The following is a 15,989-nucleotide window of genomic DNA, read 5'->3' as shown; positions in this document are numbered from 1 at the left end:
CCATGATGAACATGTATAATCAAGAGACTGAAACTGAAATAATAGATGAATTTTATGTTTTCTGTGGCTTTTAGTTCAAGGCTTTTGTCATTAATTTTATACAGAACATACACCAAGTACAACAAATCGTAAGGATTTCCTATTTGCATTAACAACTAAACAATCACAGATCTTAATCATAAGAAATTTTCCAAATGATGCTAAGGAAAAAAAAAAAATTTCAGATCAGGCGAAAATTTATACCTTTGGTTATTAAAAACTATGACGCGAGAAATTCTTCCAAATGAATTGTACACAAGCCTACACTCCCCTCTCACTCTCCAGGAACATTTCTGATGAAAGAAAATATACAATGCATTCAGATTGCACAAGAAAATGACAAAGGTTTTTGGGAGTCCTGAGAAGGTTTACTTTATGTATTATAACGCATGCACATCACTTTTATTGTCTGACTTCATTCCACATGTATTATATGTCATATAATTTGTGTTCTGCTCAATAGATACATATCAAAATGTGATTAACTCAATAATGCTTTCCCTTTTCATGTTTCTTTATTTTTAAATATTTACCAAGTATAAATCATGTATTGTGACATCCCACATCGCCCAGGGGAGTGATCCTTAAATGTATATTCCCATCCCTACCTAGCACGAGGCCTTTTGGGAGCTCACTGGCTTCGGGTTCCGTAGGAACTCCGAAGTTAAGCGAGAAGGGGGCTAGAGCAATCCCATGATGGGTGACCCACTGGGAAGTTGCTCGTGAGTTCCCAAAAACAAAACCGTGAGGGAATGGTAAGCCTAAAGCGGACAATATCGTGCTATGGTGGTGGAGCGGGCCCGGGAAGTGATTCACCCCGGGCCGGGATGTGACAATTTGGTATCAGAGCCTAACCCTGGTCGCGTGTGTGCTGACGAGGACGTCAGGCCCCTAAGGGGGGTGGATTGTGACATCCCACATCGCCCAGGGGAGTGATCCTTAAATGTATATTCCCATCCCTACCTAGCACGAGGCCTTTTGGGAGCTCACTGGCTTCGGGTTCCGTAGGAACTCCGAAGTTAAGCGAGAAGGGGCTAGAGCAATCCCATGATGGGTGACCCACTGGGAAGTTGCTCGTGAGTTCCCAAAAACAAAATCGTGAGGGAATGGTAAGCCCAAAGCGGACAATATCGTGCTATGGTGGTGGAGCGGGCCCGGGAAATGATCCTCCCCGGGCCGGGATGTGACATGTATGGTATACGATTTAAACTTGGTAAATAATAAAACAAGAAAAGGAAAAGTGAAAGCAGTATAAATAGAGTTAATCACATTTGGCATGTATCTATTAATCAGAACGCAAATTTTACAACATACAACACATGTGGGATGAAGTTAGACAATAAATGTGATGTGCACGCATTACAATATTAAAAGTAAACCTTCTCGGAACTCCAAAAACCTCTATCGTTTTCTTGTGCAAACTGAAAGCATTGTATATTTATCTAAAGTTGTTCCCGAAGAGTGGGAGGGGAGTATAGGCTTGTCTGCAATTCATCTGGAAGAATTTCTCTCATTGTAGCTTTTACCTAAGGTATAAATTTTTGCCTGATCTGGACATTTTTTCTTTCACACATTTGAAAATTTTCTTATGACATTTAGATATATGTGACAGTTCTGTTGTTAATGCAGATAGATGGAAAAGGAATTTCAAGAAAGCATCTATCCAGAACGAGCTCCAAACACTCCTTGGAAAATCCTTTGTTCCCTCTCCTCTAACCTGTGTAAACTTAGAACCGCTTACGCAATGTCGACATACTGAATTCGGAAAACAGAAGCAGTAAAACTTTGGGGTACCAAGGCACAATGCACAAGAATGCTTCCCTGAAACATACAACTGCATCATCTTTCGAACTTCAAGACATAAATTCTCCAGTTTTCTGCAAATATGAAGATAAAAGTCTTTTTTTGGAGGTGCTTAATCGTGTGCATTTCTGTGACGGGAAATTTTCCGACAAAAAAAATGAGTTTATACCTTTCAAAATGTTAAGAACTCTTTCAAGGATAAGGGACCAAATCAACCAACCATGATCAGATATCCGAATGAAGTAGATGAACAGCTAGAACATTCAAATTAAAAGACACTACAAGAATTTCTACCATACGGAGCCTCCTTATAGGGGATTTGGAAGATGAATGAAGAAAATTGAGGTTTCACCCTAAAACCAATTGGCAATATAGAGAGTAGCTCAATTACTTCTAGTACATGCAATGTCTCTTCCTTCCTCGAGGTGGGATTAAGACTCCCAACAACAAGCACTAATGAGTGCTCCGAATGGTGGCCGTTTGGCTAGTTAATTATGTTATTGCATGAAGTAAAGGCCACACAATTCCTTAGTTCTATTTATATTTGGGACATTAAATTCTTACAACGTTAACATGCTATGGCAATATTAAACCATGATGAACATGTATAATCAAGAGACTGAAGCTGAAATAAACCACATGAATTTTATGTTTTCTGTGGCTTTTAGCTCAAGGCCTATCATTAATTTTAAGGAAAACTAGTGAAAATGGCTTGAAAACTTTGAGTTTTAACAAAATAAAGAGTAAAGTAAATAGTATCAGGTTTGACTTTTTAATGTAAAAATGTGGTTTTTCGTTAAAGTGAACAGTATCACGAGCTTTTCGTTAAAACTCCCTTAATTTTATACAGAACATATATCAAGTACAACTAATCGTAAGGATTTCCTATTTGCATGAGTACAACAGAAACACTCACAGATCTTAATCATAAGAAAATTTTCAAATGATGAGAAGAAAATAAAAATTTCAGATTATACCATTGGTTTATTAAAAACTACATGGGCTAAATTCTTCCAGATGAATTGCAAACAAGCCTATACTCCCCTTTCACTCTTCGGGAAAACTCCGATGAAAGAAAAAATACAATGCATTCAAACTGCATAAGAAAATGACAGAGGTTTTTGGAGTTCTGAGAAAGTTAATGTTAGGTACGCCAAATTTTTAGACCAAAATCATGTCATCTGTGTCACAACCCGTCCCGGAATTTTAATTCCGAGGACGTGAAGTTATGAAAATGCCCTTAAACGGGACTAAGGGCCGTAAAATATGTTGTAACTTGATGATTTGGGGATTGGGTAGGATCCCACCTCCCTCAAATCTCTCCCTCATTCCCGCATCTTGTCTCTCTCTCTCCTCCCTCACAAACCTCTCATTCTCTCTGTAAGTTCTCTCTCTCTCCTTCGAACTCACACGGACCACCCACAAAACCACCCTAAAACTATACCAACGAAGGATCTAAGACCACCATCGTTCTCCTGAAGACCACACGAACACGATGGTACCAATTTCAGGTGAGTTTCACTTCGGAAAACATGGATTTCAATTTCACTGTGCGTGTGCACTGTTCATGCACACGTAAAACTTGATGTTTTCTGGGATTTTGAAGCTTGTAGGAAGCTTGGTGAGGTCCTAAGGAAGCTCGGAGTGCTTCGTTTGAAGGATTTGGACGTCGGGATCACGAACTGTAAGTTTGGCCGAATTTTCGTATTTTTGGAAAAGTTTGATTCCGTTGTTTTTAGGCCATAAAACTAGTCCAACGTGGTAGATTATGATTAGGGCTTCATTTTGGTATAGATTACGTGAAAAATGGACGTAGGAACAAGGAGAATGATAAGTTCAAAGTTTGGCCGGAGCTTTCGGGGCCTTTTCCGGCGAATCCACGGCGAGTTAGGGGTCAAGGCAGGTATGGATCTGTTCATCTCGTCAATACCTTCATTTTGATATATAGTACGTCGAAAATGGTTAAGAAATGAAGAAGTTATGACACTTTGAAGTTTACCCAGATATTCCGGCAAAACACCCACCGCCGGCGAAACCAGTCCGGCGACGCGAGGAAGAAGACGCGCGCGTGGGCAGCGCGTGAACATGGCGCGTGGGGGCGCGTGAGAGCTCCAAATTGAGTTCTGAAAATTGTCACGCGTTCGTGACGTCGTGTAGATCACCGTGGTATATTCATACACCCAAATTGAGCAACGTATGAGAAAGTTATGGACGAATGTTTGGTGTATGTGCGTTAAATAACGTCAATTTGGTTACTTTTTGTATAGGTGAAAATTATACAGAGGAAGAATGTAACCAAGCTAGGGGAGGTTCAGGGACCTATGAGACGTCGATGTGATCAGTGAGTGGGCAGTTATTTTTCAGTATATATATATATACGTATGCTTGACGTATTTTAAAAGAAATACGAATTAAATATCCTATCATATATGCATCATATTTTAATATGTGCATTACCATAATTATGCATACTGTTGCATGGTGCTGAGGAGGCCCAGGTAAGCTACATTTCAAATACATTTGATATACGTATGAAATACGTTTGGGATACGATTGAAATACTATCATCACATGCATTGGTAGTGGCATACATTTATATATGTGTATTTGGTGCTGTGGACGCACAGGTAAGTGCCAGGTAAGTGGTATTCATGTTTGTATTTCAGTAGTAGTTTGAGATGCTTAGAGAGCTCATAATCTGCACCCCCGGTGTTAGTGCTCCCGCCTAGAGAGGGGCAGAGTCCTTCACGTGATGTTCACCCGCACCACACGCTCGCCTTGGATCCAAGTTAGGTGCAAGCCTTGTCGTGCAGACCACATTAGGTGGTTCCGACTCGTAGGTGACCCGCGATTATTCGCACAGTCTTCACGTGATCGTAGCACTAGAGCGTATATATTACACCCAGTCCTGTCGTACAGACCACGTTAGGTGGTTCCGACTCGTGTGCAGATTCAGATATTGAGTTGAGATTGGAGCTCTATCTGCAGCCGTACAGGTCACGTTAGGTGACTCCCGGCTGCCAGATTATATGTTATTGATGTGAATTATGCTTGAGCATTTACATTTATTATGAGATTCTAATGTGGCATATTCTCAAGCATGAATGGCATATTCTCAAGCATGAATGGCATATTTTGGAGCATGTTTGGCATATTTGTACATACGTATATATGTTTATTTTCTGGGAAATTATACTTGTTTTACGGCGAGGGGTTACAAAGTTTTGAGAAGTGTTTGGATTTGGAAAAGAATTGTTTTGCTGACCCACTCAACCTTGTTTTGCGCCCCTCCAGGTTCAAGAATTGCAAAGGTGTGGTGACTACGAGGAAATTCAACGGAGTTCTGACAAAATGGACCAAATGAGGACTCACCTTCGGGTGTTTCATTTTAGAAGTAGTATATTTTTAAAGCTTCCAAACTGTGCAAATGGTTACGTCACTCTCACGTGACGGCCAGCATGCCCTCCTTCGGGACGGGGTGTGTCAATCTGTCCCAATAAAAAATAAATACTTTAATCAACACTTAAGTTATTCAATCATCAACAACCACATTATATGATTTATAAAATATGATTTAAATAGATGGTTATTAAAAACTATGATGCGAGAAATTCTTCCAAATGAATTGTACACAAGCCTACACTCAAAGGTATAATTTTATAAAATATGATTTATAAAATATGATTTAAATATATGAGTTATAAAATATGATTTAAATATATGATCTCTTTAACATTATCAACGAATGCACATCATATTTATTGTCTTTCATTCCACATGTATTACAAGCTGTATAAATCATGTTCTGATTAATAGATACACACCAAAATGTGTTTTACTTTGTACTGCTTTCCCTTATCCTTTTTCTTTTGTTTTAATATATACCAAATATAAATCGTGTATCCTTATGAGCTACTCTGTTTCTTCTCCTAAAAAGGTACACGATTTAAACTTGGTAAATAATAAAACAAGAAAAATGAAAAGTGAAAGCAGTATACATAATGTTAATCACATTTTAACATGCATCTATTAATCAGATTGCAAATTTTATGGCATGTAATGTAATACACGTGGAATGAAGTCAAACAATAAATGTGATGTGCATGCATTACAATATGGAAAGTAAACCTTCTCATAACTCCAAAAATCTCTGTCATTTTCTTGTGCAATCTGAAAGCTTTGTATATTTTCTCTCATTTGTTTATGGACAATGAAAGAGGAGTATAGGGTTTCCTGCAGTTCATCTGAAAGAATTTCTCTCATCGTAGTTTTTAACTCTTTATAAACCAAAGTATAAATTTTCGCCTAATCTGAACTTTTTTTTTCTTCACATCATTTGAAAATTTTCTTATGGTATAAGATGTGTGACTGCTCTGTTGTTAATGCAAAACAAGGAGAAAGAAATGTTGGGAGATGTGGATGGATGATTGACTATCTATGCTTGTTATACTTTCTTTTAAGGCATATTCTTTGATAGTGACATTCAAGTCAACTGGATGGTACAACACAAAACCATCATCTTGTTTTGTTAGAATTTTTATTTATTTATTTACTTTTGTGTCTAATGGAACAATTTTAAACTATTCTAATTCTCAAACCTAGAGAATTTGAATTTGGATGGCCTAACCAACATCTAAATGCACGCGAACACATACGCATACGTATATATGTATTAAAATTACTCTGATTTTCAAACGAGGAAAATTTAAACTTGAGTGATCTAAGCTCATGTACACATGCGCGCGCACCTTAACTACACTAAAACATTTCTGATTTTTAAGCGAGAGAAATTTAAACTTAGATGGCCTAACCAAGCGTGCGAAAATACACACATATACTGAAACGCAATCAGGAAAAGTGAAAGGGAAGGGAGAGTGAGGAACTGACATGTAGTCGCATAACATGAGGTATCCACCATCTTTGCAGGCGCAGCACCAATCCTCGACTGCATCTTCCTCCTCGTTTATTATCTTCTCTTCTTCTTCTTCTTCGTCCTTGATCTTCTGCCTCTTCATCCTTGCCCTTCTATCTCTCTAGATCTCTAGTCTCTACACGCAAAATCCCCCAAAAAACACCATCAACACCAAATAAATAAACAAATTACTGCTTATAAAAGCTCACATATACAAAATCCAATCCTTCCTTTTACTTTAACATAAATAAAAAGCTCACACACACACACACACACACACATATATATATATAGATAGATAGATAGATAGATATATGCAGAAACAAAAAAGTGAGGACTGACAGGAAAATACCAAATTGTAGTAACTTTACCACTACCATGCATGTTCCAGAATCCCCAGTGAAGAAAGGAAGGAATCAACAAATAATAACACAGCTTGGGATTCTTTTTTTTTTTTTTTTGAAAAGAATTACAGCCTAGTTTCTTATGTGTTATCCACACACTCCTTTTACTTCTCACACACCTCTTGTTAATTTTTGTCCATTGAACTTCTTCATTTCTTCCGATCTAACGGTCAAAAATTAGAAAAGTGTGTGAGAAGTAAAAAATAGTACGTGGATATCACACCCCTTATTTTATTTTATTACCTAATGTCTCCCCTGCTTATTCGGATTGTCTTGTCCAGTCCTATCCAATCGATATTTCCTTTTCAATCCACCCACTAGGAAAATTTAGAGACATTTTTTTCTCAACATCCTATTTAGTATTTACCATCATTAAGTGAGTTTAAATTTTAAAATTTATGTAATGTATAAATACAAATTTCAAAATTTAAACTCATCTAACAATAATAAATAAGATAATAAGCATTACCACACATATATTGAATAAAATAACAAAGAAGAAAGAACCTGCTTAGTGAGTCAGTAATTTGCAACGCATGCATGTATTGGAATCCAGATATATATCCGGCCGTTTTGTTTGGCAATTCGAGGCTGCAGTTACATTCAAACTCTCTATGCGGTGGCACCAGCACACCCCCAGGGCATATCATTGTAGCTTTATGATGATTTCATTGAAGCAATATTGGATCTGATAACATCACAAAACTCTTATATTGTTATCATTTTTCAGCTTAGATAACACCAATGCATATACACTTGTCATATAAGATTTACCTAATCACTTTTAACATTCAAATAAAATAGTTGTTGCTACTTAGTACTACAGTGTAGTGGTATTCCTCTTCATTTGTAAGTGAGAGGTCTTAAGTTCGATTTTCGCCAAAGACGAATTTGAACCATATTATTGCTAGTTCATTGTGAGGCTAAACGCATCCCCTCCTTTAGTGTAGACTCACTTGATTTTAGGGTTTTCGTGTGATCACACTTCTCTAATTCCCTCCTCCCTCTTTTCTTACTTCCATTCTACAGTTGACTTACCTAAGCGCACTCCCTCTCCTTTAGTGTAGACTCATACTCGATTTTAGGGTTTTTGTGCGATCACGCTTTTCTAATTCCCTCCTCACTCTTTTCTTACTTCCATTCTACAGTTGACTTACCTAACAGTCTTGTTCCTTCTTAAACTCTTCTAGTTACCACGTTAGGTTGGGGTGTTACAAGGCGACTACCTTCTAGTGTGAGTCTAGTAAGTTGACGCTGCATCGATCCCTCTTTTGCATTTGTTCGACTCATACACAGTGGATTGTTTTCTAACTGAGAAAGAATACTTAACACTTCACACAATCGTCTCTGGCAGAAAGGAACCACAGATTTGATCTTTGTTTTAGCTTCTTGACAAGAAATTGAGAAACATAAAATACAAACATATCAATACGGTACCGACAGTCGATTTGCTGGCCATGTCTTAAACTGCAATGAAAGCAGTTTTATTCCAAGCTTAAAAGGACAAACGACATGCAGACTAGAAAACTAACAACGCACATTGCAGCCCCTTTAACACAGCAGTCTCATTTCAATATGCTGGTCGAGCCTAGTGAGGAAACACTTCATCGATTATCAGCTTTTACGGCATCCACAGGACCGGATTCAGCCTCTAAAACCTCCGCAGTGACCTTTGGCACCTCCTTTAGTAGACCAACTTGAACAGAGGGTTGCTTTAGCATCTCTCTCTTCTCCATAAGTTCCCACAGCGTTGAACATAAAGCAGGTTAAGGTCCTCCGTCGTTCAATGAGACAAAGTGGCACAACACAAATGTAGGTTGACAGATGCTCAAGCACTTGTGCGTGTTTGTGCTTGTGTTTGTGTGTGCATGGAGTAAAAGTGATGCATGAAGAACCAAAACCAGACATTTCCAAGAAAATATTATCAATATACTAGAAAATTTGGCATCTCGTTCGACCACTGCTTTTGACTAGATGCCATTCATGGTTGAAAACTGGGCTCTGAGGTGTAACTTTCCTTGACAGTAAAAAGTAAAAAACAAAAAATTGCAAACCAATGGAAGGACTTTCACCTATTAAAAAACAAACTTGGATTAATGCACTCAAAGCTACGAAAATTTAACTACGGAAGTTTTGTATAGACTATGGAAGGATATTCTCTTCTCCGTCCTTTCTCGTTTGCTCGATCAATGCAGTTCTGTAATCTGACCAACTCTCTCTCAATCCACTGATAACGATACATCAATTTAAATCAGAAAAATGACGAGCAAGCAATTTGCCTCCATGGCAGTGTACTAGTCCTATTCAGATAAACTCGATATGACAAAAGCCTTCACATTTTGTTATAGAGTGGGGGCATAGGGGGAATAGGAAACAGATATAAGAAATTAATGCCATAAAGTAGAACTACTTACATGCTTAGTTATATCCTCATGCAGAAGTCTTGCCTTCTGTTCAAGCTCGGCCTGTCGAACAATAAATTATGGTTAAAGGTTGAAAAACCATCGTTCACAAAAGATAGATATACATATGTATATAATGCACTAAACGAACTTTCATGACATTCGATTTTTAAATATATATAGTTGTCCATATGAATACAGATCTTCATGGTGAGCCACACAAACCTATTGCCACAAACCAGAAAGAATATAATTAAACTGAAAAACAAAGAAAACTTGTTATCCTAACTAGACAGATTCAAGAAGGGAACTTAAACTTACAACTGTAGGTTTCCTTAGCAGGCCATTTGCCACATCTTCCCGCAACTCCTTACATTCGTCCTGCAAGTAGCACATATTATTATCAAAGCAACAACCGATCTGTGTATTTACAGAATAACAATGTGGACAAGACAAAAAGTTTAGTTTCTCAGTTATCAAATGTGCATATGAAGTACCAAATGTTCAACACATTGATGCTTGAAATCTTAAATCTCTATATAACTGAAAGGGATTGATAGAAATTGGTCTTTGTATCCAAGTCGTACTCCTCCCCCTCAAAACATGTAAGGTTGAGGATTTGATTAATAGGAGTGGAGAGCTCTCCAATTACTAAACCTTCTGAGGAAATTATGTTATGTATACGGAAAACTGAATAGTTGTTATACTGGTCAATTACCTCAGTGAAGTCTGAATCTGCCAGCCTACAAATGGGAATATCTCTATTGGAAACTTGCAGGAGAATTTCACCATCCATTCCATCAGCCGTTGAGCCTTTCTTTATGCCTGTGAGGATATAAAAGAAAAAAAACTTGAATAAATCAAGGAATTTCAGCACCTTAAAAGCCTGTGGAGAAAATAAGAGCATTCCCGTCAACATAGCACCACCGTAACGTTTGAAGATCAATCGTACATTGTATGCCAAGGAGGGGCATATCCAATCATTGATGCATCAGCATGTTACATATATATTGAATTGAAACAAATCAGACTACAAGGCTAACATTTTTTCCAATCTGACATTATTAACACAATAACAGATTATATATTTCCAACAAACAATACCTTCAACTTGTAAAAGTTGGTGAGAATTTGTCAGACGAAGCCTGGCATCATTTTTAACTCTCACAAAACTTCCCAGTAGCTTGCTTTCAGAGTTTTCAGGCTGCTTCAAGAACTCCTCCACTAAACTCCTCCTTAAGTAGACAAGCTTGATATTTTCAGGAACTATGGATGCAAAACAACTTTTCTGGATGCTAGGACTCGCTTCCTTTTCAATAGATGCTACACCTGAGCTCTCTCTTCGCTTCTTGCTTGCTATCACTGTATCTTTCTTCTTGTCTTCCAGCTCACTATCATCTTCATCCGATATAACCAAGTTCTCGGTCATATGTTCCCCCAGAAGACCATATATTTTTATCCTATCCAGGGACTTCTTTCGAAAAATAGAATAAAGCTTCTCATCACATATAACCTTTTTCTTCTTTATTGGATCAAAAAGGTTTCTCTCTTTGATATAATCATAGATGATTGAATCCACATCATACTGCGATAACTTGTTGGTTGTATCTATACCAATAGATCGCAGGAACTCAATAAGAGCTTTGGATGCCCATCCGATATACTCTTGCGCCTTCCTTTTTCCCATTGGTCTCTGAAATTCCGTGTCTGAAGTGTCACTATCAGATATCAGGTCAAAAGCTTCTTCAGTCTCACCAGCTTTTACAGAACCAAACCTGCATGTTTTATTTTCTCCCCTCTTTAACAGTAAATCTGCGGAATAGACATCATCTAAAGTCAAACCTTCGTTTTCCTTTATGATTTCCCAATATTCTTTAAATAGGCACTCAAATGTATCTCGATCCTTGAAGTCTATTTTTTCCTGAAATTCAACAACCATACAACCAAAAACGGAAGCATTGATAATTAACTATATGATAGATGGACATATAATCAAGAGACTGAAACTTAAATAAAGGAGATGAATATATGTTTTCTGCGGTTTTTAGGCTTTTAGCTCAATGCCTGCCATTACTTCATACAGAACGTATATCATGTTCAAGTACAACAAATCATAAGGATCTACCATTTGAATTAACTACAGAACAGTCACAGATCGGAAGAAAAAATTCTAATGATGTGAAAGAAAAGTTCAGATCAGACAAAATCTATACCTTTGATGTGAAACAAGAAGTTCCGATCAGGCGAAATTGTACCTTGGTTTACAAAGAGGTAAAAACTCGATGAGCCTTCCAGATGAATTGCAGAGAAGCGTTCTCCCCTCTCACTCTGTGAACTCAGATAAGAGAAAAAAAATATACCATCCCTTCAGATTCCACAAGAAAAAGACAGGTTTTTGTAGTTCCGAGAATTTACCTTCATTATTGTAACGCATGAACATCACATTTATTGCCTGACTTCATGCCACATGTATTACATGCCGTATAGATACACGCCAAAATGTGATTAACTCTATACTGCTTTCCCTTTTCCTTTTTTAAATATTTACCAAGTGTAAACTGTGTATCAGAGCTTCAGATAAGAACAGCGAAAATAAAATCAATTCATATTCTGTTTCTTCCCCTTTTAGTTTAGCTGTTCTTATCTGAAGCTCATAAGGATACACAATGTATACTTGGTAAATAATAAAACAAGAAACAGGAAAAGTGAAAGCTATTAATCAGAATGTGAATTATACAGCAAGTAATACATGTGGAATGAGTTCGGACAATAAACATGATGTCCATGCGTTACAAATTATGATACTGAAAGTAAACCTTAGTGAGAGACCAAAAACCTCTATCATTTTCTTGTGCAATCTGAAACTGTTGTAAATTTTTTTCCCATCAGAGGTGTTCCCAGAGAGCGAGAGGAGAGTATTGGCTTGTCTGCAATTTCAAGAAAGCATCTATCTCGGTGGTAAATGACAATAATGTAATTTCTAAAACAATATAACCTTCCACATAAATCTTGACATAACCCAAACAAAGATGCAACATTATAGAACTGCATGCTAGAATTTCCTACAAATATAATAATTAATAACAGACAGAAACATAAACTTGGAGATTTTTGAACTAGTTAATTAACAAAGTGAGATTAATTATCTTACTCCATTTAAACCATATTCTGAGTTTTGCTCTGCCAGTAGAATAAGCTCCAAACACTCCTTGCAAAACCCTTTCTTCCCTCTAACCTGTGTAAACTTAGAACCGCTTATGCAATGTCGACATGCTGAATTCGGACAACAGAAGCAGTAAAACTTTGGGGTGCCAAGGCACAATGCACAAGAATGCATCCCTGAAACATAAAATTGCATCATCTTTCAAACTTCAAGACACAAATTCTCCCAAGTATTGCACAGATGAAGATAAAAATATTTTTATGGAAGTGCTTAATCATGTTCATATCTGTGACGAGAAATTTTCAGACATAAAAAATGCATTTATACCATTCTAAATGTTAGGAACTCTTTCAAAGATATAGTACCATGTATACCGATCATGATCAGATATCCAAATGAAAAGATCGTAAATACTATGGATATGTACACTTGTGAAGTAGATGAACAGCTAGAACATTCAAATTAAAAGATCCACAAGAATTTCTTGCATACAGGAGCCTTCTAATGGGGGACTTAGGAAGACAAGCACTAATGAGTGTATGGTGGCCGTTTGGCTAGTTAATTATGCTATTGTATGTTAATTACAGGCCACACAGAGGGCCTGAAATTTCAACTCTGAACACTAGTTTGAAGTTGGCGTCAGTGCCATTTTACTCTGCTTCAAGAAGCTTCTGTTCAATTCTACGGATTTGGGTAGGAATGACAAAATTTGGTTGATGAAGCCCTTTATGTGGTTCAAGTTCAACACTTGAACAGAAAAGCTTCATGGTTCTGCTTAATGAAGAGCATCCTAAAGAATTGAGTGCGCAATCGAATTCCTTTAGTTCTATCTATACATGTTACATCAAAATATGTCTTTTACCCACATCCCACTCTGCACCCCAAAACTGATAAGAGACAAAGAAAGGGACTCATGAATTTTATGAGTTGGTTTGGAATGAAACAAAATGAAAGACAAAACAGTCAGAAGCATCACACGAGCATTTTTTAACATGAAACCAGTGATGGTTCATCAGCCTTCATGCATGCATAATACTCCATGTGCAATGATTTCAATTGAAACACTCATGTATCCTCATAGATAAATGTGAAGTTTCTTACTACAAATCCAGCGCTTTCCAGCCCCAGCGAAGGATTTCTTTTTGCCCACGCATCGAGCATGATATACTTTTGAGCAGCCCCTGAAATGAGTCAGGTTGTTAATAATATAGAAGTGGAGAGACATCCTACGTCTAGGCAAAGAAATAAATCATTGAAGAAATGCGAGAAGGAACCAAAATGTACAGGTTGAGGATCGATAGAGGATGAAATGTCTTTTCTTTAGATAAACATAAAACTCAAGAAAAATGAAGAGAGTTTGTGAATTGACTTGTCATGAGAACATTCTGGTATCGAAAATCACACACACACAAGCAAATGCTCTATTCTTTCTTGATTATTGACACGTTATCAAATAATCAGCAAGACAATCGATTAAGTTAAAGCATGTTTGAATATAGTTTTTAATTCAAATTCTGACAACAATAAATGCTATGGAAACAGTATCTTCATCTCTCTGTGATGATCGTTTGCCAAATATTTGGCACGTAAATATCAGAACCGCACATTTGGACTTGATTTCACCTATCGATGTTTCATATTTGACAGTTTGGGACCAGAAAGAGAACATTTCCATACAAAAATACAAGTTTATTTTCCCTCATAAAGAACTCCGTTACATATGAAGAGGTTGTTGCTTAGGTCGTTTGGATGATCCTCTCTCAATATCTTCTTGAAAGGGAATGTTGTACTGTTAAGTTGAAAGTGATATTCAAGTCAATAGGATGGTACAACACAAACCCATCACTATGTTTTGTTGGATTTTTTTATCTATTTATTTATTTATTGTGTCTAACGGAACAATATTCTAAACTACTCTAATTCTCAAACGGGGAGAATTCGAATTGGATGGCCTAACCAACATCTACACGGTGTGCAAAGACCTATATATATATATATGTATATATATATATATATATTGAAATTACTCTGATTTTCAAGCGAGGGATATTCAAACTTGGGTGGCCTAAGTACGTCTACACGCGGGCACGAAGGCACCTTTATCTAAATTGAAATGTCTCTGATTTTTAAGCGAGGGAAATTCAAATTGGGGTGGCCTAACCAAACGTGCGCGCAAACACACACACACACACACACACACATATATATATATATATACACATTTTTGAAACTCAATGAGGAAAAGTAAAAGGGAAAGGAGAGTGAAGAACTAACGGGTAGTCGCATAACATGAGGTCTCCACCATCTTTGCAGACGAAGCACCAATCTTCTTCTGCATCTTCCTCCTCCTCCTCCTCCTCCTCCTCCTCCTCCTCCTTGTTTGTTATCTTCTCTTCTTCTTCCTCCTTGCTCTTCTGCCTCTTCATCCTTCCCTTCTATCTCTCTAATTCTCTAGTCTCTACACACAAAATCCCCCCAAAAAACACCATCAAAACCAAATAAATTAAGTAAATTACTGCTTAAAAAGCTCGCATAAATAAAATCCAATCCTACCTTTTGCTTTCAACGTTTGAAACCGAAAAATTAAAAGGCATATACATACATACATACAGCGAGAGATACATAGATACATGCAGAAACACAAAAGTGAGGAGAGAGAAACTGTATACCAGTACCATGCATTGAATCTATGTTCCTGCAGAATCCCCAGTGAAGGAAGTAATCAACAACAACACAGAGAGCTGCTTGGAGTTTTTTTTGGAAAAAAATCTGGGTACAACTCAAACTAGTTTTTATTTATTTTTTTAATTTTACTACCTATTATATCCCCATCTTACCAATAAAACAAACAAAAAAAGAAAAAGGAAAAAATTGATGCACTCTTGCTGGACACGAAACGGAGGTTGCGTATTCCAACAAAACGAAAAAAAGAAGAAATGGATATTGTTGAGAATCCCAAATAGTACCCTTGGTCTTTGGTTGGAGAAATTTTTCCAAAGTACTCGAGGTAGAAGTTGATTCTTTACATGGAAAATGGAAAAGGAATTTAAAATTTAAAATTAAATATAAATAGTATCTAATGAAAACTGATCGCACGATGTATGGTGAACGATTACCACGAAGAATCTCAGGAATTCTTAGAAAAAAAATTCGGCGATGATACTCTTTCGCTTTAAATGTCATAACATAAGTGTAAAGATGTACCAACTTGTATCAGATTAAACGAAAAATATCTCTTGTTGACTGAGATACAGGGTTTAATTTTT

The 15,989-nt window shown here is 37.0% G+C and overlaps 1 protein-coding gene and 1 long non-coding RNA gene across 3 annotated transcripts; one reads left to right on the top strand and one right to left on the bottom strand.

Annotated features, from left to right (window-relative positions):
* The first annotated feature begins 3,853 nt into the window (after positions 1 to 3,853).
* On the top strand, positions 3,854 to 5,181 carry LOC148694587 (uncharacterized). The gene is made up of 3 exons (XR_015965193.1): positions 3,854 to 4,008; positions 4,110 to 4,183; positions 5,137 to 5,181. It is a non-coding gene; the product is annotated as an uncharacterized LOC148694587 (long non-coding RNA).
* A 3,277-nt stretch (positions 5,182 to 8,458) lies between these two features.
* On the bottom strand, positions 8,459 to 15,616 carry LOC137717204 (zinc ion binding / DNA binding protein). 2 transcript variants are annotated; one of them, XM_068456499.2, is made up of 10 exons: positions 15,399 to 15,616; positions 14,998 to 15,181; positions 13,825 to 13,904; positions 12,712 to 12,899; positions 10,665 to 11,481; positions 10,279 to 10,385; positions 9,882 to 9,941; positions 9,573 to 9,623; positions 9,315 to 9,385; positions 8,459 to 8,907 (listed from the first exon to the last, which is right to left on the bottom strand). In XM_068456499.2, exons 2-10 carry the CDS (start codon positions 15,147 to 15,149, stop codon positions 8,763 to 8,765), a joined length of 1,671 nt encoding a protein of 556 aa, XP_068312600.2. In that variant the 5' UTR covers positions 15,150 to 15,181; positions 15,399 to 15,616; the 3' UTR covers positions 8,459 to 8,762. The 2 variants fall into 2 exon arrangements, with proteins under 2 accessions (XP_068312600.2, XP_088555387.1); XM_088699261.1 differs by having other exon boundaries at positions 15,393 to 15,553.
* Positions 15,617 to 15,989: the final 373 nt, after the last annotated feature.

This window comes from Pyrus communis, chromosome 8 (genome assembly GCF_041283825.1).
Source record: "Pyrus communis isolate YQ-2024b chromosome 8, ASM4128382v1, whole genome shotgun sequence".
Classification (NCBI taxonomy): Eukaryota; Viridiplantae; Streptophyta; class Magnoliopsida; order Rosales; family Rosaceae; genus Pyrus; species Pyrus communis.
The sequence above is the reverse complement of the archived record's forward strand: the minus strand, read 5'-3'. Positions and strand labels throughout refer to the sequence as shown.